This window comes from Dermacentor variabilis, chromosome 5 (assembly GCF_050947875.1).
Source record: "Dermacentor variabilis isolate Ectoservices chromosome 5, ASM5094787v1, whole genome shotgun sequence".
Classification (NCBI taxonomy): Eukaryota; Metazoa; Arthropoda; class Arachnida; order Ixodida; family Ixodidae; genus Dermacentor; species Dermacentor variabilis.
The window spans coordinates 35,818,222-35,844,834 of NC_134572.1; the positions used below are offsets into that span (position 1 = coordinate 35,818,222).

Here is a 26,613-nt window from a genome sequence, read left to right on the forward strand (position 1 = left end):
TTATTGCTGACTCTCCTATAGCATGATGAACACCATAATGAATCACAGTAACATGCATTCACCTTCCTTTTCTGAAGCGTTGCGAATTGAACATAAGTGATGTTTTCTCGCAATGTATTAAAGAATTAGAGGTTGCACTTCACATTTTTTGCTTAATTAACATGAAACTGTACTTTAAGTGCACATTTTTAAGGACTAAAATATTCATTTGGGCTATTTTTGTTGACGAGGTCTAGTAACACCGATTACCGTGCGAGCCCTGCGTTGCTTGTCTTGTACAAAGCGGCATGAAACAAGGGTGTGAATATAGTTTTCGCTCCTTACAATGCATTTGCCTCATTTATATTTCGACATACTGAAAATAATGCATGAAACGCATTCAGGAAAAGTATCGTTTAGCTGCGCATGTAAAAGTTTACGTATTTCTCTTCAAAGAGATCGGCATTCCGGGCAAATTTAAAGCATGGCTTTTAACAAGCGAAATTTTTTAATATGCTGGCCACCAAGGTTGTTTCAGAAGTTCAGACAAGCCAATCCGTAGCTTTGTGCGGCTATTGCGGCTACTGCGGTTAGTTTCGTTTATCTTGTATGCGTGAATTTCGATTACAAATCTACCGCCTTTTGAACTTCAGCTTCCTGTGAAGTCCTTGTCCAGTCGCCGGGGAGTCTAGGGTAGCCACTACGATGACTGGTCCTTGAATCAACACTTACGGTCTCCCCAAGATAGCGTGTGTCGCGCGGCCTTGTTTCTAGTGTGACCTGCCTTCGCCAGCGAGATCGCCTTCCTTGTTCACAAACTGTGTAAATAGCGCGTCTCGATAAGTGTGACTCTCTTGGCGCTTGCTTGCGGTATCGTCAAAATATATAGAAAAAAAGCGCAGGGGCGCACTCGCTGCAGAGCGATCACTGTTTGCGTGCATCGTGCAAACGAACAGGCAGTGTGAGGCTGCAGTCCTCGATTGACCCAACGCGCCAAGCGGCGAATCAGCTGGCCGAGCGCCGGAAAGAAAAATCGTAATATGACGACATGAAGGGGAAGTCGGCCGCAATTCAGACGTCGGGCCGCGAACGGCGACGTGCGACGGCGAGGCGTGTGCGACGCGGAAAAAGCTATTCGTTTGATACCAGCTGCAGCTGCGCCCTGTCGTTGGGCGCACATTCTACTACGGCTGCGCTAGGTGCTTGTGAGCTAGTATGGCATCGAACGAGACCGACCAGTGGGACGCCTTTTTTTGCACGAACAAGCCGCCGGCAGATTACGACGAGCAGAAACGGCGTATCGATGAGTTCTGTTCCGCGTTTGCGGACACCGACGAGCGCGTTGTGCTGATCACGGTAGGTGTACGTACGTATACGCGCGCCTGTGGTTATTTATGTGTGTGCATCGAAACAGTGCATCGACCCGCCGTCGATTTCCCATAGACGGATAAGGCACGTTTGTGCAGCCAGATATCGTTTTTTTTGTTTTGTTTTGTCTTGTTACTTCTGGAAAACGTTTAATTCCGTCGTACGTATTACGCGTAGCACAAACCTAGGGTGAAATGTGCCATGTGTTTCCACCGTTTTCGTCGACGCATCGTGGCAAATGCACATCATTGAGTGTTCGTTTCTGTATCGTGTCTCCGTGCGAGAGCATAACAACATGCGCTCTTTCATTTAACCTTGCGTGTAGCGCCGACTTCATGTTCAAAGCACGCTTCATTCTAACAGCGCTGCAAATATGCTTAGACTTTTATCACTCAACAAATCTGATACCTTGGTTTCTATGGCATTTATTAATTGCTGTCTCTAACTTCTATTGCAAAGTTGCCTTCTTAATTTCTTATATATAGCTCAACATCTCTCTTCAGCACAGTTCTTTTGTGAGAGCACAACATACACACAAATTTTGGGCTTGTTCATCTCCTGTAAAAGAAAGGCCCCACTGCATATGTTTTCGTGGCACTGACCAACGGGAAATTCTGTAAGGCTTTTGCGGAACTAGACTTGTACTGTCTTATTTAATTAATTGGCAGAGAAACAGCATAGTGCATCAAAAAGTGGCAGCAGCAATTGGCTACTTGGAGGTTACACCTTTAATAATGCAAATTTAAAGCAACGCAGCATTTTGTGGAGTAGAGCATTCAGACGTGTTAATCATGTAGCATGTCTCACTAAATTTATTTTTCTTGTGGAAAAGATAATAAATAATAGTGCTCGTCAAGGTTTGGGGGAGGCAAACATGTCATGGGTGCTGTAATGACCTTGCTCAAAGCAAACACTTACGGCTTGACCTTCACTGATTAACGATAACCAGTGTGCACAATCGATGTAGCACAATGTGAGATGTTTGACGTCTTGTAGAGATGCGAGGTGTCACCTAGCCCAAGCTTTGGTCATGACCCGTCACTCTAGTGCAAGCACAAATGCAGCTTTATGCAGCAGCTAATCAGGGGTGCATTTGCACATTTAAAAGTGGCTTTTGTGCGCTTTTTATGACTGACACCAAGTTGTTGGCATCTGGGCATCTTGCACCACTAGTTCTATTCAATTTATTTGTTGTTGTGCAAACTGTGTTTCTTTGTTATTCATGTGTTTTGTCATTTTGCCCTGCCAACCGTCTGCATTTCCCGGCAGTCTGGAGGAACAACTGTACCCCTTGAACACAACACGGTGCGATTTGTTGACAATTTTAGCGCAGGAACCAGAGGCTCTGCATCAGCTGAGTATCCTTTCTTCTGTGCTTGTGTGTGTGGGCATGTGTGTGTATGTGTGTGTGTGAATTCGTAAGGGCCTTTTACTTTTTGAAGGAGAGAAAGAAATAACTCCTAAAGGATTAAGTGAATGCACTAAATGGCCTTTCAGGTTGGTGCAAAGTATAGAAATGCTTTTTCTTGCCACATGACAACCTTTTATGAGCAGAAGGTTATTTTTCACAGCGCAGTTCAGGGAATGAATGGAGTGCTTTGTAAGTTATAACAACACAAAAGTGAGAATTATTCTAGTTTGCACAAACACTGGGCTCTATCATGCTTAGACTGATAATTTCATTTTGGTGCTGGGGTAACCTAGCGTTTTAGTAAATAAGAACTCATGTATTAGGTATACTAGCTATGGAAGGAGTACATCAGCTGCCGTGGCTGCTTAGTGACTATGGTGTTGGGCTGCTAAGCACGAGGTCGCGGGATCAAATCCCAGCCATGACGGCCGCATTTCAGTAGAAATGAAATGCGAAAACACCCGTGTACTTAGATTTAGGTGCACGTTAAAGAACCCCAGGTGGTCCAAATTTCTGCAGTCCCCCACTGCAGCGTGCCTCATAACCAGATCATGGTTTTGGCACGTAAAACCCCGTAATTTAATTTAAGGAGTACATTGACCTAGTTTTATTTTCATGGCTGCTGCTAGTGATAATGCGAATGTGAGGGTACATCTGCTCTAATGCAATGAAGTCTTTTTAAAGCTTAGTCATCTGAAGAAAACAGGTTTTAAGTGTGCTCCTTATGCCTTACCTTTTAGCTTACAATGAAGAGAGCATTTACCGTCATGCCCTACAGAAACAATAAGGCATACACATTTAGCTCACTCCTGCAGTTGAGAGCTCTACAAAGGTTTCCGAGGCACAGAAGTTGAATGAAAAAAGAGAAATAACAGTTTTTGCAGTAATAATTGTGTATCAGCAGGGCTCGCTGAAGCTGAGTTGTAATTTTCCTGTTTCACTCTGCTCCATGTCTTGCTCACTCTATGTCGGTCAAATTATGTAGAGCTCAAGTTCCATGTGCTAGTGCCTATGATAGCACATCTTTGGCAAATGCAACTGATAACTGAATCCACTCACTTTTTCAGTGCAGCACTGGTGAGAATTACATGCAGCATTGACCAGTAGAGAGGTGTCAACAAACTCCGCAGTGCACGCTTGTTCACTGTGGCCACTTTTGTGTGCTTTATCACGCTTTCAGCATTTTCGCTTGCAATCTCTGGCACTCACTTCATTTTCTATTTCCACTCTTTTCAGTACAGTGTGGCTTGCATTGTGCTGAGCCTGCCATTTGGTGATTAACTACTATAGAAACAAACAGCTGGCTTCCTTGCATCGCCATTTCCATTCTGGCAGTTCTTCACCCGTGTATAAACATGCATCTTTGTGAACACATTATACACTAATCACATGCTGCACATGTGCATTCGTTGCTCTTTTTCTTAGCCATTTGTTGAGGCTTTTGGGACTTTCTGGCCAGGAAATAATCCTCTATGAAGCTAACGGCATGAAGTCTGATTTATCTCTAAGCTCAGCCACAGCTTCTTGAATTAAGATTGCACTTTACATGTGTGTCTGCGCGCACTGCATTGCTACTATTAACTCTGTGCACTGCAATGTCCTTTTTTATCGTCTTTGTGTCTCAATTTGTTGTTGTACCCAGACAGCCCATCATGGTGTGTCAGTAGGTACAGCATTTCTTCCTTGGTGAGAAGAAAACTGCCTTGACCAAACTCAAACCTCAAGGTACTTTCTGGATCAAGGCTATGCTGTGCTGTTTCTGTTCCGATCAACGAGCCTGCAACCATTTGTTAGACGGTTCAAGCCTGGTGAACTGCTCAGCTACCTCCAGTTTGCACCTGGTGATAACAATTGCATTCAAGGTGAGCCCATAGCTTTGACATATTGCTTTCACCTGCTCAAATGTATTGTTTTTATAAACAATAGTATCGTTAAATGCCAACTGCAATGAAATTTGACTGTGGCTAAATTGGTTATAAATGATCAATATGTACTATTGTAACAGTGTTGTTAAAGTTGCAGCACTGATAATTGTCAAGCACCTGTAGCAGATATGCACCACATCTCAGAAAATGGCCTTCAGGATTTTCAGCGCACTTGCAGGCACTGCTTCATCTTGCAGGTCATGCTACAGTGGTGTACTGGTTCTCAATATCAAAAACACCTATTTTTGCTAGCTTTTTGTGATGCATCCACTCATATTTCGAACGAAAAGTTTTGCATCTGTGCTATATTGACGTTAACTGAAAGTAGGATTTTTGTGTGGTGCGAAATTTCATTGCAGCTGACCTTTTAAGCTCACACTGGTAAGTTATGTATTCATCTAGAGTGGTAAGCCATGTAACAGGGAAGTCATGGTCGGACTTACCTACTCATAATTTCAGCAGGGTAAGCTAACAGCCTAGCTTAAGAAAAAACTTTACATTAAGGCCAAATACGATTTCGCGAACATGCTAAATGCAGATATGCTGTCATTAGAAAGCCGCTGGACCGGTGTTAATTAGATTTGTTGACATTAAGACATAAGTCTGAATCCTACCAACTGAGGAAGCAGAGTTCTCATTTAAGAGTTCTAAATATTTTACAAAAGTTAAAATAAATTGGTACAGTTAAAAAAAACTGATACACAGTTTACAAATCCGTAACTCTACACTAAAAAAAAGATATCACAGTTCTGTAAACTGAATGTGTTTGAGTATTTAAAGTAGGCAGTTGCGATATATATGTCTTCAGCTTCTTTGAAATCATTGCAATGCTTACAAGGGGTTTGCGAAAGTCCTACTCACTAGTTGTATATTTCAGAGCAGTGTATACGACATCAGTTTTGTCCACATGAGACACCTCAATAAATGCAGTTTGCAGAATTTTTGCATCATTTTTATTGCAGAGTTAAGACAGTTGTCAACTTGATTCTTCAGTTCTTAAAAATATTTGTAACCTTTAAGAATATTGTAAAAAAAAATAGTTACTGGCCTAACTCAAGAAACTACTTCCTAACCTCAGAAGAGTTGTTGAACCTTTACTTTTAAATGCAGCATATCTTATAAAAATCAGTGCACTGGATGCCAAGAAAAACATTCCTCCAGACTCTTATGTTTAGATAGGAGCTCCTGAGGTACAGCTTCCTTTTAACTAAGGTAACGTTTCTATATATAGCATCCCTTTAATGTCACAGACGAAGTGGAGGGCTTTTATTACAACAAAGCTCTATTATGTGGAAATATTCTTTCCTTGCTTTTTGGACATTGCTGGCTCTTGTTGCATTTTTGCTTGTGTAAATGTTGCCACGCTTGGGTGCCTCTTTTCCTCATCGTCCATCTGCTTGACCTTCATGGTTGCTTTGTTCTTCCTTGTCCTTTTTTACTGCACAAGTTTCTTTCCTCATTTTTTAAAACTAAGTCTTCCTTTTGGGCTAGCTTATCTGCTGTGGAATTCTTAAAATCTAGAGAACTACATTTCGTCATTCAAGGAGTGCATTGTGTTAAGCTGGAACAGAGATATTATGGAAACCAAGTTATAATCACTAAAGTTGATGTAACTAAGTTGTGTATGTCTTGTCAAAGCTCCTCCAGTATCTTTGTGTCCCAAGGAGCTGTCGTTTCTTCACATGTTGATTTACCTTATTCATTTCTTTAGCTCGAGAATAGTATATATTGTGACGCAGGAGCAGCTGCGAGAAATTTACAATCTTTGCCCTCATCTGTTGTTGCTGGTATGATGGGACAAGTGACCGAGAATGATTTCTGTACACTAGAAACAAACTTCGTTAAACTAGACCTGAGTTATTTGATGTGCATGTATGTGCAAGTTAAAATAGCAATTACGTTGACTGTTTGCCCAAGGGTATAGAATCTCAGACACATTCTTTTTAATCTGCTGATATTACCGTTTGTGACATGTTCATTCTGCTGTATTGACTCTTTTTTTTCACCTTTCAGCTGATATAATTTATTTAGTACATTTGTACTTTGCATTTAATCATTGCAGATGTGGAAACAAGTAGAATATAATTAAACCTGTGCTTTGTTCATTGCAACATGAGCTGGCAAAGCAGTAGAAGAATAGTTATAGAAAAAGTTTAGGTCAAAAAGCAACAGCAGTAATTAAGCCTTCCTAAATTAGACCTGCAGAGATGAGACTACAAGGAGAAGGAAAAAAGAAAAGAACTATCAGCCATAATAATGACTGAAATAAGCGCATCACAAAAATGAAGATGTATCCAATTATCGTGGTACTCGATATACTAAGGCTTATAGCAACTTCAGGTCATTTATTCTACTACAGGGTAATGCGGTCTCTCTATCATTTTTCCTGTTTTGTCAGTAATGGATTTTCCAGCAAGTGTGTCCATAGCTCCTTTACGGAGACTGCAAAAGAACTGACTTCACCAATGATTTTTATGCCATTAATGGATTGTACAATCCTGTTTTCTGTAGGGACATGAAACTGTAACATAAGTAAAATGCAGTCAGTTACCACTTCTCCCATTGTGAACATTGACTATTGCTGAGTGCAATTGCCTTATTCAAGGCATGGCGTCCGGATTAGGGAAAGGGTGCAGGTCAACAATACAAATGATGTTGACTTGCTGTTCCATGGCTGTGTGTCAAAAAGTTCACATAATAAAACTGACGATTCAAGAGGACTATTCATGTTGAAACCTGGAAACATTCTTATTTTTAATGAACCGTTTTTTGTATTGTGTTCACTGTAACGCTAGCCACTGCTCTATCATGGCCCATTTGCAGGGGCGAAACAAGTAGTTGGTGTTATGCGTTCTCCTACACTAGAAATTTCAGTATGTCGGTTATTAGCTGTTTTTGCCTGTAGATGAGAACGCAATTCATAATGCTCATTGCAGTGGCATAGGTGACACTGCTGGAAATAAGGCATTGTCTATGGACAATGTCACCTGTTTCCATAGCATTACAATGCTTGTTGAAATATATAACATATCTTCAGCACAGTGTCAATCTTGTAATGGCACCTTTATCTTGCACCTTGCAATAACCTTACTGTCCTGATAGCTGGAATCTCGAACACGATGTGCCCCAATTAAATGGTTATTACAAGCAACATGCCTGCTGCAATGGCACAGTGGCTGTGGCATTCTTCTGCTGACAAAAGCTTGCAGGGTCGATTCCCAGCCATGGCATTAGTGTTCTGATGGTGTTAGAAAGTAAAATTGCTTATGTGCTGAGCTTTGGGTACACTTTCAAGAGCCCCATATGGTCAGAATTACTCCTCAACTTGCCGCTATGCCGTCTCTCATAACCCCTGTGTCGCTTCAAGTGACCCACATCGTTAAATCAACCCAATACACCGCATTTGAGACTGAATCATAGGGCAGCCCTTGCACTGCATGAAGTGGACACCCTGACACCATGGAATGTCATTTTAAAAGTACTCATGTACGGTTTTTGCATTAAAGCAAAATGGTGGGAATTAAAGCATAGTAGATGCAGCTGTGACTGACAAATACACATATAAAGTGATTAGACTCTAGTTTAGGCTAAAAAAACAGACAATAGAAAGGCTGTTTTGACCTGTACCACAGAGGTATTAATTGCTAATAAAAGAGGAGATAACAGCAATAAGAATTGTGCACAAAGCAATAGGTGGCATAGAAGTGTCAAACGTAAAAAAAAAACGTAAGACTAAGTATAGGCTGTCATTTTGTATGTGCACGCACAGTAGTAGAACTTATTAGTAAGTAAGGTTGATCTTCATCATGACTTTCGATCATCTTCACACCCAACACATGAGTTGCTGAATTTTATGTAGTGTTGTCTCGTGTGCTGTGCTTGAGTCGGAAATGTTATACTTGTACAAGATGGGGGTAAAAATTTATGGAGCTGCTATGTTAGCGAGGATGAGAAAATAATTCTTATTTTTAATAGACACCCCAAAGTCAGTGGCCTCCTTTGCTGAGTGCTAGTTTATGGGCTAGTTCAATATACTGAGGTAGCAGCGCAAGGGAAATGAGGACGCAAGTAAACAGACATGTACTCCATGGGCACTGAAGGTTAGCCCAGCGCACGTGGCGTCCATTTCTGTTTTCCTGTGTCCTCGTCTTCCTAGCGCTACTGCCTTAGTCGGGCTTAATTTGGCTGGTGACAACAATGGTCTGCAGGGAGTGAGTACATCACTGTTCCCTTGCTTTGTGCAGTGCGTGCAGATGCAACTTCCAAGGTGCGACCCGTGCTTGAGGGTTACCAGCGGGCCACAGCGGAGGGCAGTGGCAGGCGCCTCCTGCAGGTGTGCTTCACCACGCTGACTGACTACCTGTTCTTGTTAAAGGCGTGTGCTGTTGCCCTGAGACCTTTGGGAGCCCGTGCCCTGCTGTACCTGGCTGCTGCTGTGTCAGACTTCTACGTGCCCCCAGAAAACATGGTTAGAAAGATAACCTCATTATACAGTCGAGTTGTTTTTAAAAAATAAAATGATAGCTTTTAACGTCCTAAAATAACTGGATGGCTATGACGAATGCTTCTGAGGTTCCTTGACTGGACACTGAGCACGTGCTGGTGGGCGAGTTGGTTATGCATGATTACAACGAAGGCGCCAAATAACACAACGGATGTAGGAAGTAGACACGAGACAACCACGTAGGCACCTACGTGGTTGTCTCGTGTCTCCTCTACGTACGTTGTTCTATTTGGTGCCTTCGTTGTAAACCTTAACTGGAGTTCTCTAACATGCGTCCCAATTTAAGTGCACCAACAGTTTTGCATTCTGCACCTTTTGAAATGTAGCAGCCATGGCTGGGAATCCAACCTATGACCTTGTGCTCAGCAGCGGAGGGTTTTAGCTTTATATTTATTTCATATTTAGTTTCACAATCTAAAGGTATGAACGAGATACATTATCTCCAAAATACCATTAGCATACCTGCCAACTCTCCGAACTTTTCATAAAGTTTATGAATTTTGGCTCATTTTACAATTTTGCTAAATTTTGAACACACAGAAGCATGTTTAATTCCCCAGCTGCGGCATCTACATTCTAACAAGAGAAGAATTCAAAAGAGTGCTCGTGCAAAGTTGAGAGTGCACAATAAAGAACTCATGGTGTTAAAAAAGTAGTTCAGAGCCCTTTGCTACTGCATCTGTCTTAGCCCCTATACTATGCAATTTTGGGTGGGACAATGAAGCATGTTAATTGACTATGTACATTTGGTGATGCTACGTTTTAAGTGTGCTGTGGCATTGTTCACACTTAACACTTCAGAGCATACAGAAAATTTTTTAGTGCTTGCTGTGCAGTCGAGACACACGCCGCGAAGACGTCATGGCCGCTTCACAGTAACGCCTCCCTAACAGAGGAAGGCTAGCCATTCTGCAGACATTCACAACAAAGTTTCTTCACTTACTCAATGCTTGCTGTGGAGCCTTTTGTACAAGACTCGATATTTGTAAATTAACTCTTGTGTTAACTTTTCTTCTGGTTGTCCATACACATACGTGTGACCTGCTTGTGGCATGAGATCTTAGCAGACCTCACTGTGTTGCTGCTAGGTTTAGGTATGAGCATAAGAGTTATTATATTGACTCTAGAGCAAAAGCTGAGAAAAAAAAAATGGCAGCCACAGAGGCACCACCATGTTGCTACCTCTCATTTTCGAAACACTAAAAATAATCAAAATATGATGCAAGAAAAAGCACTTATACATAGTGTAGCAGCATCGACGCCAAGGAAGATGAGGAGAACGGCGGCCGACTAGGGACAGGCCATTGCCTGGGAAGCAAAGTGGGCATATGGCTCAAGTCACGTGCAACCGGCGCAAGGTGGCCGGGGAGAATTATCCACCGAGGGATGACCGTTAGCTAGAGCCTTCTGCTCAATAAAAATATATTCCTGTTTATTGTGGCCCATCGTCGTCACTGATTTTGCACGCCACAAGATTGGTGACCACGGACAGTGGACATGGCTGACGACAACTGCAGCGCTTCCAGTGATCAGCGTGGAACCACTGTCACGGATGACAGTGATCGAACAACCCCTGCACCACAGCACAACGTGGTTACTCTTTCACTGAGGTTACCCCAGTACTGGTCAGCGGACCCACAACTCTGGATCGCTCAAGTAGAAACACCCAGTTTACCATCGCGCAAGTCACATCGCAGACTCCAGAATTCAACCATTCAGTATCCTCACTGCCACCTGAGATTGCCACTGAGCTTTGCGACCTGATCCTTCAACCCCCGGCGACAGACCCTTTCGACATCCTCACGGGCGAACTCTGCAAACACACGACAACGTTGGAACAGCAACGGCTACACCAATGTCTCCAAACTGAAGAACTCAGGGATCTCAAACCTTCACAACTTCTGCGGCGTTTTCAACAGCTCACTGGAGACAAGGCAACTACTTTCATTCAAGATTTGCTTCGAGAGTTGTTCCTACAACATTTCCTTCTGGCGAACTCTAGCAGATTGTAAGTCCCAGCTAGCCCAACTTGCCGACTGCGTCATGGATGCATCAAGTCTCGCGGTTTCACTCGTGAAACATTCAGATGCATCCACTGTGCCACCCTCGCCCTCTCTGCAAAGCCTGCGTGATGAATTCCACGAGGAGATCTGCAAATTGTCAGCCCAGATCGCCGCTCTATCCCCTCGACACCAGTGCTTGTTCTCGTGCAACCGCTCGTCGTCCTCATCATGGTAAGGGGAACGCTGGTACTATCGTACCTTCGCTAACGCAACGCAAAAGTGCACGGCACCTTGTAGTTTTCAGAGAAACTCCCCGCAGTACCACTAGAAGCGGCTAGTGGTGCTCAAGCCGAAGTCAGCCACTTATTCTTCGTGACTGACAAAACCACAGGCCTGCACTTTTTTATGAATACTGGTGCGGAGGTCAGTGTCAACCCATCCTCAACTGTGATTCGCAAGTGCCGGCAAGTCCAATCAAGACTACAAGCTGCCAATAAGACCCCCATTGCCACCTATGGAGAACAAGCACTGTCCCTCAACATCAGCCTCCATTGGACATTACGATAGATTTTCCTAATTGCTAATGTTGCCTACCCCATCTTGGGTGTGAATTCCCTGCGCAACTACAATCTCTTAGTTGACATGCACAGCAAACACCTCGTTGATGCTATGACACACCTTCTGTGATTGGTATAGCCTCGCAAGTACCACTTCTGGTGGCCAACAGCGCATTACCGAAGTCAGTCTACACAAAACTTCTTTAGTAGTTCCTATCCCTTCTTCAACTGGCCAACTTTTTTTTGCTGATCAGACGTGACGTCACTCACCATGTCATTGTAATTGGCCCGCCTGTCCACACTCAAGCTCATCGTTTACCACCTGATCGCTGCAAGATTGAACACATGCTTGAACTCTGGATCGTGCTGCCTTCCTCAAGCCCTTACACATCTCCATTGCATATGGTGCCCAAGGCGGCTTGTGGAGACTGGCAGCCATGCAGAGATTACCGTATGCTCAACAATGCTACTCTGCCAGACCGTTACCCACTTCCGCACATTGCAGATTTCTCTGCACCACTGCATGGAGCAACAATATCCTCCAAGATCGACTTGGTGAAGGCTTATGATCAAATTCCTGTGGAACCAGCAGCAGATATTTCCAAGACGGCAATCGTCGCACCATTTGGGCTCTTTAAGTATGTGCGCATGCCTTTCGGCCTTCACAGTGCTGCACAAATGCTTCAACGATTCATCGACTCAGTGACAAGAGGATTACCTTTCTGTTTTGCGTACATCGACGATTTCTTTGTCTTTAGTCACGACGCAGAGTAACACATCCAACATGTGGGCCAACTCTTTCAACGCCTCTCCGAATACGGCCTTATCATCAATAGGGCGCAGTGCATATTCGGTGCACTCGATTTGGACTTCATCAGTCACCGTGTCGACAAAGATGGCATCCGTTCCTTTCCGTTAAAAGTCGAGGCCACACAAGATTTTTCTCAGCCATCTTCCACCCGTAAACTGTGAGAGTTTCTTAACCACTTGAATTTCTACAACCGCTTCATTCCTCACTGTGCCACTTTTCTCCAGCCCCTAACGGACATGCTCCAGTGCAACAAATCTAAAATAACTGAGCTCATCTAGTCCCCAAGAGCACTAACTGCTTTTGATACCATCAAGACCAAGCTGTCTCAGGCAACCCTTCTCGTCCATCCGAGACCAGGCGCCCCACTTTGCCTCATGACCAATGCGTCCGATGCTGCAGTGGGAGCGGTGCTTCAGTAGTTCGCAAGTAATGTCTGGCAGCCCCTTGCCTTCTTTTTCGAAAACTCTCATCCACTGAGATTCGCTACAGCACATTCGGAAGAGAACTCCTCGGAATGTACATGGCTGTACGTTACTTTGAACACTTCCTAGAGGGTCAAGAGTTCCTCATTAAGACATACCGCATACCTTTGGCCTTCGCCATTCGGTCGAATTCTATTGAATTTTCACCACAAGAAACACGCCATCTCACATTCATCGCGGAATTCACAACAGACATACGGCACGTGCACAGAAAGGATAATGCCACAGCGGATGCTGTCTCGCGCTGTGCCTGTTCCAATCACAATGAATAGCAACCAGGTTAGCGTTGACTTCTCTGCGCTTGCTGCCCAGCAGCAAGACGACACAGAGGTAATTGTGCTTCGGGGAAGACCTGGCACCTTACATCTGCGTGATGTCCACGTTCACCCCACGTCCAGTCATTCTACTCAATTTCCAGCACATTGTTTTCGATGCCCTTCATAAGCTATCCCACCTTGGAATCCGGGCCACGCAACATCTGGTGACACAATGTTTTGTCTGGCTGGGCGTCAACAAAGACGTATGTGCCTGGGCGCGTGGTTGTCTGGTATGCCGACAATCGAAGGTTCATCAATACACAAGGGCACCTATCGGCTCATTTTCTCCACCATCTTAACAATTCAACAAGGTACACATTGACATTTCAGGGCCATGGCCACCATCACACAGGAACACCTACTACCTAACCTGCATAGATCGCTTTACCCGATAGCCAGAAGCTTTCCCTCTACCCGACATCCGTACTGAAACATTGCAAACACGTTTGTTGCGGGCTGGATTTTGCGATACTGCATACCATCTACTATTAAAACTGATAGAGGACGCCAGTTTGTATCGGCACTATTCAATAACCTGCTGACCCTCCTACGCACTTCTCGAGTACGCAGCATGGCATATCACCCCATCGCCAATGGTCTTGTTGAACGTTTGCACCGCTCCCTCAATACCTCGCTCAGAGCGCAGCCTGACAGCACTCACTGGTCCACATCACTACCGCTGGTTATGCTGAGTCTTTGGGCTACACTGAAGCAGGATCTGCGCTGTATGCCTGCCAAGATGGCTTTTGGAGCACCACTGCGCCTTCCAGGGGAGTTCTTCCACCCTATCGTTTCATTGCCATGCCCTGAATCCACCGACTACATCAGCAGGCTGCGAGCTTCATTCTGAATGCTTCGTGCTCCTGAACCACGCTGCCAGCACCGCACCGCATCCCATATTCCCAAAGAGCTGGTGAGGTCCTCTTATGTTTTTGTCTGCCGCGACTCCATGCGGAAACCCCTGCAGCGCCCTTAAAATGATCCATATCATGCCAATCATCATGCCGACAAACATTTCACCGTGTACTTAAACGGCCGACAGGGCAACATCTCCTTCAATCGTCTCAAACCCGCCCTGGTTGAGGATCCACTCCCTCAGTCACCAGATAAACCAATTAGCCCAGAGCCAGTTGGTTCTTGCCAGTCATCAAACACACTTAAACTCCCAAAACCCCGACCCAAACTCCTTAAAGTATCATTCCGGCTACCTGCACGACTCCATCGCTAGAAAGGGCCCTCCTGTAGCAGCATGGACGTCGAGGAAGATGAGGAGAGTGGTGGCTGGCTACAGACAGGCCATTGCCTAGGAAGCGAAGTGGGCGTGTGGCTCAGATCACAAGCAGCCTGCACGAGATGGCCGGAAGATTTGTCTGCCAAGGAATGACCATCAGCTAGGGCCTTCTGCTCAGCAAAATATACTCCTGTTTATTGTGGCTCATCGTCATCACTGATTTTGCACGTCATAGTAGCATGTACATATAGACAAGTCCAATTCCGTGTAATTTTTTAGAAAGATTGGATGGCCATTTAAAAATTTTTATCTATAATTCACGGTTCATGAAAAGGTGTGCAGGTGCCTGAACAAGATGGTGCCATGATACTGAGAGACGCTCGGGATCATGTTGATTGCATGTTTCATCTAAATTGCATCTCATCATCTGCTCCTGCACGTCTGCACAGAGTAGCAACATGGTGGCACCTTCTGTTACTGATTTCAATGCATTGGTGCTATGGGAACCTTTTCTAGAGTTGGTTATATTAACTTTATATGTTTGAGGCAACCTTGAGTGAGTGTCAAGACTAGTGTGGCTACATTGCAGGTTTTTCTCGTTGTTATTTTCCCCATGTTTTTGATGTACACACTGTAAGATGTTTTGAAAGTAATTTCACCATCAGGCTTGAACATAAAGGCAGTAGAAAATGACTTCTCATGAAGCCAAAGATGTCCAGTACTGTTGTCATTCATTCTGTTGGAAATATGATCACTGGCACTGCTTCTAGAAGATAGTCACATTGTGGAAGAAATATTGCATCTCAGTAAGGCTTTGATAACACCTTGCTTTGGCAAGTCTTATTGTGAAAGATGCCAGTGTGTTTTATGCACCATCCTTAAATCATTTTTCTTTATCAGTTCAGATGATGGAAGGTCTGCACAAGTCTTGTTTTCTGAAACCTCTCACATGCAACAAGTCTGAGGCGAACTCTGGGTGCGTTGTGTTACACCACCAAAGGTAGATCAGCAAAATAGCTTTCTGGTCACACCTTTTAATACTGAGCCAAGTTGGGCCATGTTCCAGCAACAGCGAAATGCAAAAAAAAAAAAAAAACAGCATTTTGTGCCTCAAGACACGATGGATGTTGAAGAGAACGAGGTGGCCAAATATAATGTGCGGTCACTCAGTATGGTGTCCTTCATAACTAAGATTAATCACTCCGTGACGGACTTGATGCAGCCTGAGCACAAGATCCATTCGGATGCTGGCCCGCTACAGCTGCGACTACATCTGGTTCCCAAGATGCTCAAGCCACTCATCTGCTGTTGGAATCCTCTAGCCTACGTCGTCTCTTTTAAGGTACTTGCTGGCCATTACACCTATTTCAATTATCTTCAATTATCTTTAGGCATGAACAAACACACATGTAAGATGGGTGAAACAGATGCAGCATAGATGGTTAGACAATAGTTATTTTAATAAAATTTGAACAAAGATAATGTGCAATATATATACTGTACCGACTATTGACAAAGATTGACATTCAGCTTTCTTGGTATAGCATATAGTTACGGGCATAAAGCAATTGAAAAGGTTGACACAAAGAAGGAGGACAACACAAGCACTCTTGTTCTGTCCTCCCTCCTTTTTTTGTCCTTGTCTTTTCAAGCGTTTAATGCCTGCTACTGTGTATTGGCCCCCTTTGGTGAAGATTGACTGACATTTATGTCATGGTTTGTAACTTGACACCACTAATGTCACTGCAGCTAAGGCAGTGCACATCTCTGGTTCTCTTTTCATGTAATACCTAACCCACCAATTTCGCTTATACCGAGCTTTCCACCTGAAAGCTTGACTACAGTTTTGATGTGGTCTCATTACAATAAGTTCATGCAGCATGGATGAGTGTTGCATACAGTTCTGGAACATTGTACAGGTTTGCAGGAGTTTTGCACAATGTTGGGAGCATTAGAGGTAGTTGGGGGGAGTAACTGCAGTCGCAGTAAATCATTTCAGAGACGGAGTAATCATTGAATCACTGAAGCCCGCAAATTTTTTCCCGGTGTTTTCTTTATTAGAGCTTTTTCTATACTTCTATCTCCATCTGGTAAATTAATCTTTGTGCATTGCCAAATTTGCAAGTATAGTTGGCACTGTTTTGCTGCCTGTATACTTGGACACTGAACATTTCTGATCAAAACATTAAATCTTCAAGAATGAATTGAACTTCCTTAAAATTCGTTTTGATCCAAAGCAGAAGTACTGATCTCCATGTATACCTTTACTGCACGCATTTAGACATTTCCCTATTTGGAGCTGCTGATTGGAGGGCTCAGTTAGTCTACAGAGTATGTCTCCTTTAATAATTTGCCCATGCACTGTAATTAAATGTATGTTGTAAATTGCTGGCTTCATTGAAAGTAGGCATAAAGCCATAGTTATCTTCTGATATTGGGCATGAAGTGTAAATAATGTCAAGCGGGGTCCCTCATGGAGCAGTGAAAATTAGGTTTTCTTGTTTGTCCCCAGCTGGAAACAGATGACAACATTCTTCTGGACAAAGCAAGGAGGGCATTGGCCAACTACAAGCACAAGGCAAGTGTTTCTTGAAATACTAGGGATAGCATAGCTTAGATATTACAGTCATCAGAGATGTGTCACAGCCAAAATAAGAAACACAGCGACTTTGTTCTAGGCAAAAGTAGGCAAAGATCGCACAAGTGCCGACTTGAAATGCATTTCTAAAAACACACTATAACTGTTTCAGTGTTGTGCTCTTTTTGTTCTGTTAAACGGGTGCACTATTAGGCTAAAATCAAGCACTTGCACATTGTTAAAGCTTTCACTTAGGACCACAGTGTTACAGAGAAATCCATAATTAAATCAAGCATGCATCTGGGTGTGTACGTGGACATGCACTGCTTAACAAGCATGCACAGTTAGTTTTACAAAGCAGCCTCTCCTAAACATTTGAAGGCTTACTTTCTCTTTTCTTGTTACTAATTCACCTCGGTTCACTTACTATATACCAAATAATTTCGAGCAAGCACATTATCTTTACTCTTAGAGACCTCCAATTTTTGTTGTTGCCATGTTGAACTTGGGTGGGTATTAAGCCAAGGACCCCCTACACAACTGTCCCTCAAAGCCTGACGGGGAAAGAATTGCATGCTTGAGTGAGTGAGTGACAACTTTATTAATCAAAGGGGTGAGGGGTAAGGGAGGCTAAGCTACATTGGCCGCCAGGCACACATAGCAGAGCATTTGACAGGCACCACAAGCTTTTCAATAGAATTGTTTGCAAGCTTGCACTTATTGTATCTTTTGCCTCTCTTCTGCTGCATGTTTTTGCATGGCATTCTACTCCCAACCTTTAGATGCAGTTAAACCTCAATATAACAAACTTCAATATAACTTTTCATAACCTCTTGTCCACAGAACACCATGTATATAGAACCTCAATATAAGGAAGTGTGTTTATATGCGACTTCAATGTAACAAAATTTCACTTCTACCGCAAAGGAATGCCAAGACAAGGGTGCGGCTGAGCACATAGCAGCCATGCACCCTAATTTGAAGGTAATCCGCCACGTGTGCAAAGAGCGGGCATGCCGTGATGGCGTGGCATCACGTAAGCTGTCTTCCCGTGCATTTGGTATTGAAAGTTGCGTAATCGAGTTTCGGTGACTCGTTGGAGCAAGAGGCAGATGAAGCATTTGCTCCCCGCTGTCCACACTTTTCATGATAGCGTCATCCCAATGCTGGCGACGTGCGGCTGACTTTGCTTAATTTGTACAACCGATGTGAAGGTATCGTTGACGTAGTATGAAGCTGTATCATTCGTCGCCGACTACCAAATTCATCAAGATGAATTTTCTTTCTCATTCGAATTTGCCTTTTTCGATTGCCCGATAATTCAGAAAATTCTGCGGCCCTTTTCCGTGTAAGAAAAATCGATCGGCAACAGTACTTAATTGCATAAAAGGTCGAATTTTAATACAACGAAATTTCAACCACTTCACTATATAGAGGTTGAATTTTATTTAAATATGACCACATAATCCTTGTCAGTGCGCCATGTACATTTGCATCCCACCTGTATAACATCTTGGAATCACAAATGCTGAGGCAACTACCTGCGTTTAAAACGTGCTGCATACCTTCAGACATTTTTGTTTGGACCTGTGCTCTACAATAAGCTCATGTGCATGACATGTGTCAAACGACAAACCACTGTGCAGTTTCATGATGTTAAATCTGATAATTAAAAAAGAAATTATTTTAGTTTAGATTGCCTAACTCCACAGTTTGAAAAATGGTGGTTCTCGCATATATCTATGCCTGCAAAAACAGCTATGGCATGGCTTTAAGAATGCTAGCATCCACAATCATTTTCCTGTGAAATTTCTACGTGGTCGCGTCCACTACTCACTGCAACCTTCGTTTCCCACAGCTCGTGATTGGCAACGAACTGCACAGCCGCAAGCACAGGGTCGTCTTCGTGACCAGCGAGGATCATGAGGTCATCAACCTGAGTCCTCAGCAAATGGCAGCTGGTATAGAAATTGAGCAGATCATTGTGGAGAAGCTCCTGCAACATCACATGGGACACATCCACAAAAGCTCAACGAGACGATCCAGCACTGACCTCACCGTGAGCACGACCGGAGCAAGTATTAGTGGCAGCAGCACAGAACCGTAGTGATTGCCATCACTTACAGCGCAGCGAGAAACTTTTCACCACGTCTGCATTTTATTATTCCCTGTTGCAGAAAAAAGGTTGTGTTCCGTAGTTACCATATAGTATGTGCACATAGTATACAGGACATTTGATCCATACCCTGGTTGGTATGCCCATTTTGTTTTATTGCATGCTACCTGCATAAGTTCTGCTATGATCTGCCTAATCAAGAAAAACAGTGCCTACCATAATTTACTGTAATTTCTTGCATGTATGCGCTAAAGCAGGTCGTTTCCACAAAGGAAACATTGCGTGCTGTGGTTTGTGTCATAATATGGTTATAATGAGTTAGCAAAAAATGATTTGCATAGTAGAAACAAACATGTTTTGCTGCTTAGCATTTGTTAGACAATGCCCATTTTGTCCGACTGCATTTTCCCCTGAAGCTAGTGGCGTCTGTGTCATGTTCAGCATGTTTTGTAATTCACATTTGGTTAATAGTTTATGCTAAAAGTTATTGACAGTCTTTGCCAATGGACTTAATGCACATGTACGTAGTTTTGTAATATTGAACTCATCCACTTTATACAGATATTGCTTAGCACCATCTCTCCTTTTTATGCAAAAAAGTGATTATGTACCTCTATGATGATATAACGTGCCACGATTTAATTTAGAATGACGAACAATCCCACAATAGGGTTTTCTCCGACTGTTAATAGTAGCGGCTTGATTTACATAGCGAAAAACTATTACATATGTCCTAGCCGTGTGCTTTTCACAGCCCATTGTGAAAGTATAGAAAAATGTTGCAGTAGCTGCTGATTGCTTTCTTTTTTCAAGTTTCATTGCACATCCTGTTCAACACATGTCGAATAAAAAGGAGTTGCTTTTGCTAATTATTTACTTTACACAAGGACGAGCCAAACGAAAACCGTAAGGAAAGGTAAGTTCCAGTAGCTTATAAGTTGGCAGACATGTTCCTAACAGTGTGCCAGACGTTCACTAGGTGGCAGCATCATGTGCATGCAGAACCACACACAGGAACAGCTTAAAAATGGCCGCCTCGCTACCAACTTACACCAGGGAGGGACAGCGTCTTGTTATTCAGTTTCTGCATAATGAAGATGTGAAACCTATTGAAACTCATCACAGAATGAAGGTCTTGTACGGTGATGCATGTATGTCTCAGCAGCAAGTCTACTAATGGAGTAACAAGTTCGCAAACGGTGTGACATCCGTGGCCGATGGTCCTCGTTCAAGTCGAGCACGTTGAGTTGCAACTCCGGAAAACATTGCAGCAACTGCAAGCATCAGTCATGGTTCAGCTGCCACGTTATACATGATGTGCTCGGATTTCACAATGTGCCCGCAAGATGGGTGCCCGTGCAGCTGAAGAGGTCAGCCGCGTGGTGTACGAGTGGTTACGAACACTCCCAAATGAATTCTTTTCTATGGGAATTCAGACACTTTGCAAGCGCTAGCAAACTTGCATTGAACCTGAGGGAGACTGTGTCAAAATGCGATGCAGCTTAGTGCCACGTGTGCACAACAAATAACTTTAAAAATATATTGAAGGTATTTATTTGACTTGCGCTCCTGGAATAAAAGCTATGTTCGGGAGCTTTATTCGCATTACCACCGACTGACTCTCAACAACCCTGTGCAAAAAGTAAATTGCATTGACATTGCAAAGAGCTTGACACTTATCACTCCTGTGGTAAATATCACCTCAGATTTTAAGGCACATTTGGCCCAAATTAACATCCTGATGTATTGATATCTGTAGCATTAATGCAACTGATTATTTCATCAACTTTGATTTCAGTTTTTCAGTTATAACCGTACGAAAAGAAAAAATGTCACCCGATATATAACAGAGTAAAACATTGAAAAATATGTAGAGCTGTGTTAGTTGTGCTTCTAAAATACTAAAAAAGCCACTCTTACTATGAGTGGAGGCTTGATAAGCTATAAAAGATGTACGCAATAAATAAATGTATACAATAAACAACAAGTGGCGATGCCACTGTGCAGTTCCCACCCCAGCTTGCCATGACCTCACATACTTTGATGGCATCTGCTCAGGCCTAGTTTACTGTTTATCAGTAAAAATGGAAAACGTAGTACTCTAAAGCAGCCACAAGCTAGCAAGTTTCGATAACTTTCAGTGCACCACGAAATTACTTTGAAAACTATGATGTTGCACTGTCTATGGTGTGAAGTATAACCTCTCTCCTAATAGTCAACCTCTTTCTGCAAAACTAATGTAAATAGAGTGTTTCTCTTTAGTGTCCCTCGCATGGCTTGAAACTGCACAACTGCATAATGAGGAACACCGTAATGGCAGATTATAGATTTATTTTTACCACCTGGCATTTCTTAACATGTATGCAAAGCACGGTACACATGAAGTTCTGCATTCTGCCATCAGAAATGCAGCTGCATGGGCTGGGAAACAAACATACGACCTTGTGATCAGCAGCAGAATGCCATAGCCACCAAGCCACCACAGTAGGTCTTTACGACAGAGAGGCGATTCTAAAAAATATACTGGGGTTTTACATGCCACAACCACGATCTGATAATAAGGCATGCCATAGTGGGGGACACCGTATTAATTTTGGCCTCCTGTGTTTCTTTATTGTGCACCTAAATCGAAATGCACGAGCATTCTTGTGTATTGCCCCCACCGAAGTGCGGCCGCCATGGCCGGAATGAAATCTGCACACTGGAAAATCAAGTGGATCATTGTAAGGTACTGCACTAATGCTGCAGATTATCATGGCCATAGTTAGTGGGCACAGCATGTGCCTTTGTATCAAAAGCCAATATACTGCTTTGACCAAGGTGCTGTGTGATTGATTGATTATTGGGTTTTTATGGTGCCAGTTCTGGCCAAAGAGCAACATATGGTGTAACAATATGGAGCAACAAAAAGCAGCACCAAACATATGGTGTAATAAATTAACAATAGTTCGTGAAGTCAAGGATGGCAGCTATAAAGGAATTGGTATCTTTTGTTGCTACTCATGTGACTGTTTCATCAGCATGCATATGGCCCTCTATGCCTCTGTGCCCAGGATCCATTATATTATTGCATGCCTTTAAGATAAATGAATAGTGCTCAAGAGTGAATACAGCTCAATAAAAATTCGATTTTCATGCTTTTATAGAGACATTAAAGCCTTTACAACACTTAACGAGTCTGTGAATACTATTATAGCCTTTTCTAGTTTTAATTTCTTGATGTGTTTTACTGCAGACAATACTGCATAGGCTTCTGCAGTAAAGATACTGGTTTGGGGGTGCAATATGCCAGATTCTAAGAAAAAGAGACCAACGGCTATGTAAGATACAACATGTGACTTTTATGTGTCTATGTAGAATTCAGAGCAAGAGTACTTGGACTGAAGCTTAAAGAAATACATTTATATTACAATCTCTGGAGCATGCTTTGAAACTTCTACAAAAGATATATCACATTCTATAGCCACTCCCAAGGTGTTAACAGCTTCGCTGGAAGCATTAGGCAATGTTTGAAAAGAGGGACATCCATTTCTTCGCAGAGTTCCCCCACACGCAGTGATAAAGGTGGTCTCACAGAGGATCGATTATAAAAAAAGTGCAGCACAGGTCAAATCGTTAACTGTGGTGTGACAAGGATTTTCACGGTTGCAGTGAACTTCAAGAATATATGTGAAGCCGATGCATGTTCTTTGCAGATAGAGTGACCACTCATTTGATTCTACGTACAGATTTTCAATAGGGCATGTTCTGAAGGCACCAGTGGCCAGGCGGATACCTAGATGGTGGACGGGATCGAGCATCTTTAATGCACTTGGCACAGCAGAGTGACATAGCACAGCACCGTAATCCAATCATGAGCAAATGAGGCTTCTGTGGAGGTTGATTAAACACTTCCTGTGACTACCCCATCTTGTGCAAGATAAAATTTTCAGTAGGTTCATTCTTTTTAAGCATTTTGCCTTGAGATATTTGATGTGTGGAATGAAAGTCAGTTTTGCATCAAGTATAATGCCTAACGCTTGTGTTCTTTGTTCACAGGTATTTGTTGCCTATACAGTTCTACACCAGGATCTGGAACCAGGCCTCTCTTTCTTGTAAAAAGAACAGAACTTTTGTGGGGATTAACCTTTAAGGTGCTTTCATCTCCCCACTTAGAGACCTTCTTCAAGCCCTGCTGTATTTGTCTCTCGCACACTGCCAGGTTACAGGATTTGAAACTTATTTGTATGTCGTTTATATAGATAGAATAAGAAATAGCTGGGGGTAATGAAGCACAGTGTGTGTTCATCTTAACGATGAAGAGTGTACAACTGATTAGTGTGCAAGATGATTAGTTGTGGACTGTCCTTCTCTGAAGCCATACTGATAGGGATCAAGCATTTTGTTCAGTTCAAGTTGTATAAGTCAATTGCTAATCATTTTTCAAAACGCTTGCAAAGGCAACTTATTAGGGCTGTTGGGCGGTAACTTGCCACCAAAAAAGGGTCTTTACCCTCTTTCAAAACTGGAATAACAATAGCTTCCTTCCACGAGGATAGAAAGTATCCAGCAGCCCAGAAGAGTTGAAAAGTGCAAGAAGTGTCATCTGTGTGTCAGTGTGTAGGTTTTTAATCATGTCATACGTGATTCTGTCAGCTCCCAGTGCAGCGGTCCTGCATATGCTTGAGGCAGCTCTCAGTTAGGCAATATTAAAAGGACGGTTGCATGGTTCATTCGATTGCCATTTACGGTCCAGTGACTCAAGTTCTGCTACTTTGTAATTAAGGAATGATTATGATTCTGAGAAGTGTATGGAGTTTGATACACACTCGAAATGTTTGCCAAGAGCGTCAGCCTGGTCTTCCAACGTATTCTCTTCGTCATTGACCAAAGGCAATGGGTGGATTTGCTGTCCCTTTAGCCTTCCAAGACTATTCCAAACTTTCGTCTCCTTGTAAGAATTTCTCCCAGCTCGCTCTCCTAGCATGTCGTCACGTCTGCCTCCCTTTGATTTGATGTGTATGAATCCAACAAGATTTTCTGTATTTGGTATCGATGCAGCTTTCTCCACGCTTAATTTTCTTTTTTCCACGCATCTCTGCACTCCATCAGAGTACATGTCTTTTACACTAATTACATTTTGTTTCTACAGCATCACTAATAAAAGCTGTAAAATATGCTACTGCATTGTCAATACTAAAATTCCTGATAAAATCCTGTGATGAATAGGTTGACCCTTTAAAATGATCCTAATCAGTGGACGCTAGTTTCCATCAAGGGACACGTCAAGGAGAGTCATGTTGCTTGACCATGTTCAACATTATAGGGAAATGGTAACTCCCAAAAGGATTTCCAATAACATTCCTTTTTAACTTCAGAAAAAGTATAGACGATCCAAGTGCTAAATCGATAAATGAGAACGTATTACGATGCAGATTGTAATAGGTTGCCTTCTTATTAAAGAAGCATATGCTTGTGTTTATAAGAAAGCATTCTATGAGGTGACCTTTTATGTCACACCGGGAGTCTCGCCACAAAGTATTGCGGGCATTGAGATCTCCGACAAGCACATAAGGCTCTGGAAGCTGGCCACTGAGGTCATACAAATCTGTCTTTTTGGGTTTAAAATTAGGAGCAATGTATAAGGGCAGACAGCGATCAATCCATTAAAAAGAATTGCTCCAGCTGACACTGCCTCGAGGGGTATCCATAGTGGCAAATGCTGACAAGCAACAGACTTGTCCACCAATTATCGCTACGCCACTAGATGAAGCAGTAACTACATCACGGTCTTTGCGAAAAGTGACATGTTGCTGTAGAAAGTTTGCATAGGTTCATTTTAAATGTGTCTCTTGAACACACAGCGCCTTTGGACTATATTTATGGAGGAGCTCTCTGATATCATCAAGGTTACAGAGAAGTCCTCTTACATTCCATTGAAGTATCTGTGTCTCCATGGTAAGAATAGTGTTTGTGCTGTGTGTTTAGGAGGCAAACACTAGCTCACAATGCCCTTCCTGGTCGCCATGACATGAGGTTTGTCTTTTTTGGAGCGCCGAATAGAATTGTGCCACTCATTGGGCGCTGACTAAACAGTCATGCTCAGTGTTGTTTCCATCGCCTCTGGCAAAGCACTGGATTTCCACTCTTGCGATTGGTGTGTATGCTGCGAAAGTCTCTGCTTGAAACATGAGACGTTGGATCCCACTAACCCAGAGGTTGATGGGCTCTTCTTGGATGGCGTTGCCGCTGGCTCACTGTGCATGGGCAAGACAGCCGCCGGGTGCCGTTGTGGCGTTGCCCCATAATGCACCACATCGGCAAAGCTGTTCTTTGGCAGGCATGGTACCTGTCTTCGTGCCTCCTTAAAGGAAATCTTTTCTTTCTTCCACGATGGGCAAGACTGCGAGTACGTGGCATGTTCGCCATCACAGTTGACACTGTGCGGAGTGTTTTCGCATGTCCCAGGTGAATTTTCATGAGTGCTACATTTAGCATGTGTTTGTTAGCCTCGGCGGTTCTGTGAACTGTGGCCGTATCATTGGCATTAGAAGCATTGCAAAGGATTTGGCACATAAGGGATTGCAAAGGATTTGGGACATGTATCTTGCCTCAATATTCTCGGGCAGTATGCTTGAACCAAAAGTAAGGTCTCTTTCCCGTCACTCGCCTTCTAATAATCGAGTTTCAGTCAGTTCGATTTAGTAGGAGGAGGAGGAGGAAAAGGAAGGAAGGAAAAGTGGGGAGGTCAACCAGACGCATGCCCAGTTTGATACCCTACACAGGGGAAGGGGTTTAAGAGAAGAAAAGAGAGGGAGGGAAGAAGGTACTATCAGTGCAATTCCATTAAGTAATCATCAGAGACAACACCATAGGTGGTGTTCATGGCACAGTGCAGTGATACTACCACTGGGATGCCCCCAAATGACACTAGGTTAGGCAGCTTGTCATGTTCTCTTTTATCGTGGAGTTGCAAAGGGAGATCACCATTTGCCACTTTCATTACTTTATAGCCTGTATCAAGAGCTCCAGTCTGGCATTCTGAATCAAGCATCATTATGGATCGCTAGAAACCGTGGAAAGTTTTGCATTTGGTTGCCAAAAAATTAAAAGACTGAATTGGTGCACCCTCATTTCTGAGGGCGATCAGGGAATTTTGGGAGATAAACTGTCCATAAGTATAATTACAAATTTCGGCAGTAATGCTAGCCGCCCACTGTGGAGCCAAAACAAGGGGCCGTCATAGGATTTGTAAGAAACAGGTCCTGCAGACACCAAGTGTATGTTTCTGCTATAACCAAATATGTACAAGCAAAGTTGGTTGTTCCACACAAGGTTAACCCTTGCTGCCT

The 26,613-nt window shown here is 43.1% G+C and overlaps 1 protein-coding gene across 1 annotated transcript; it reads left to right on the forward strand.

The window, feature by feature from the left end:
* The first annotated feature begins 530 nt into the window (after positions 1-530).
* Positions 531-20,151, forward strand: Ppcs (phosphopantothenoylcysteine synthetase). The gene is made up of 7 exons (XM_075692130.1): positions 531-1,335; positions 2,617-2,705; positions 4,484-4,620; positions 8,928-9,151; positions 15,811-15,930; positions 17,101-17,166; positions 19,025-20,151. Exons 1-7 carry the CDS (start codon positions 1,195-1,197, stop codon positions 19,271-19,273), a joined length of 1,026 nt encoding a protein of 341 aa, XP_075548245.1. The 5' UTR covers positions 531-1,194; the 3' UTR covers positions 19,274-20,151.
* Positions 20,152-26,613: the final 6,462 nt, after the last annotated feature.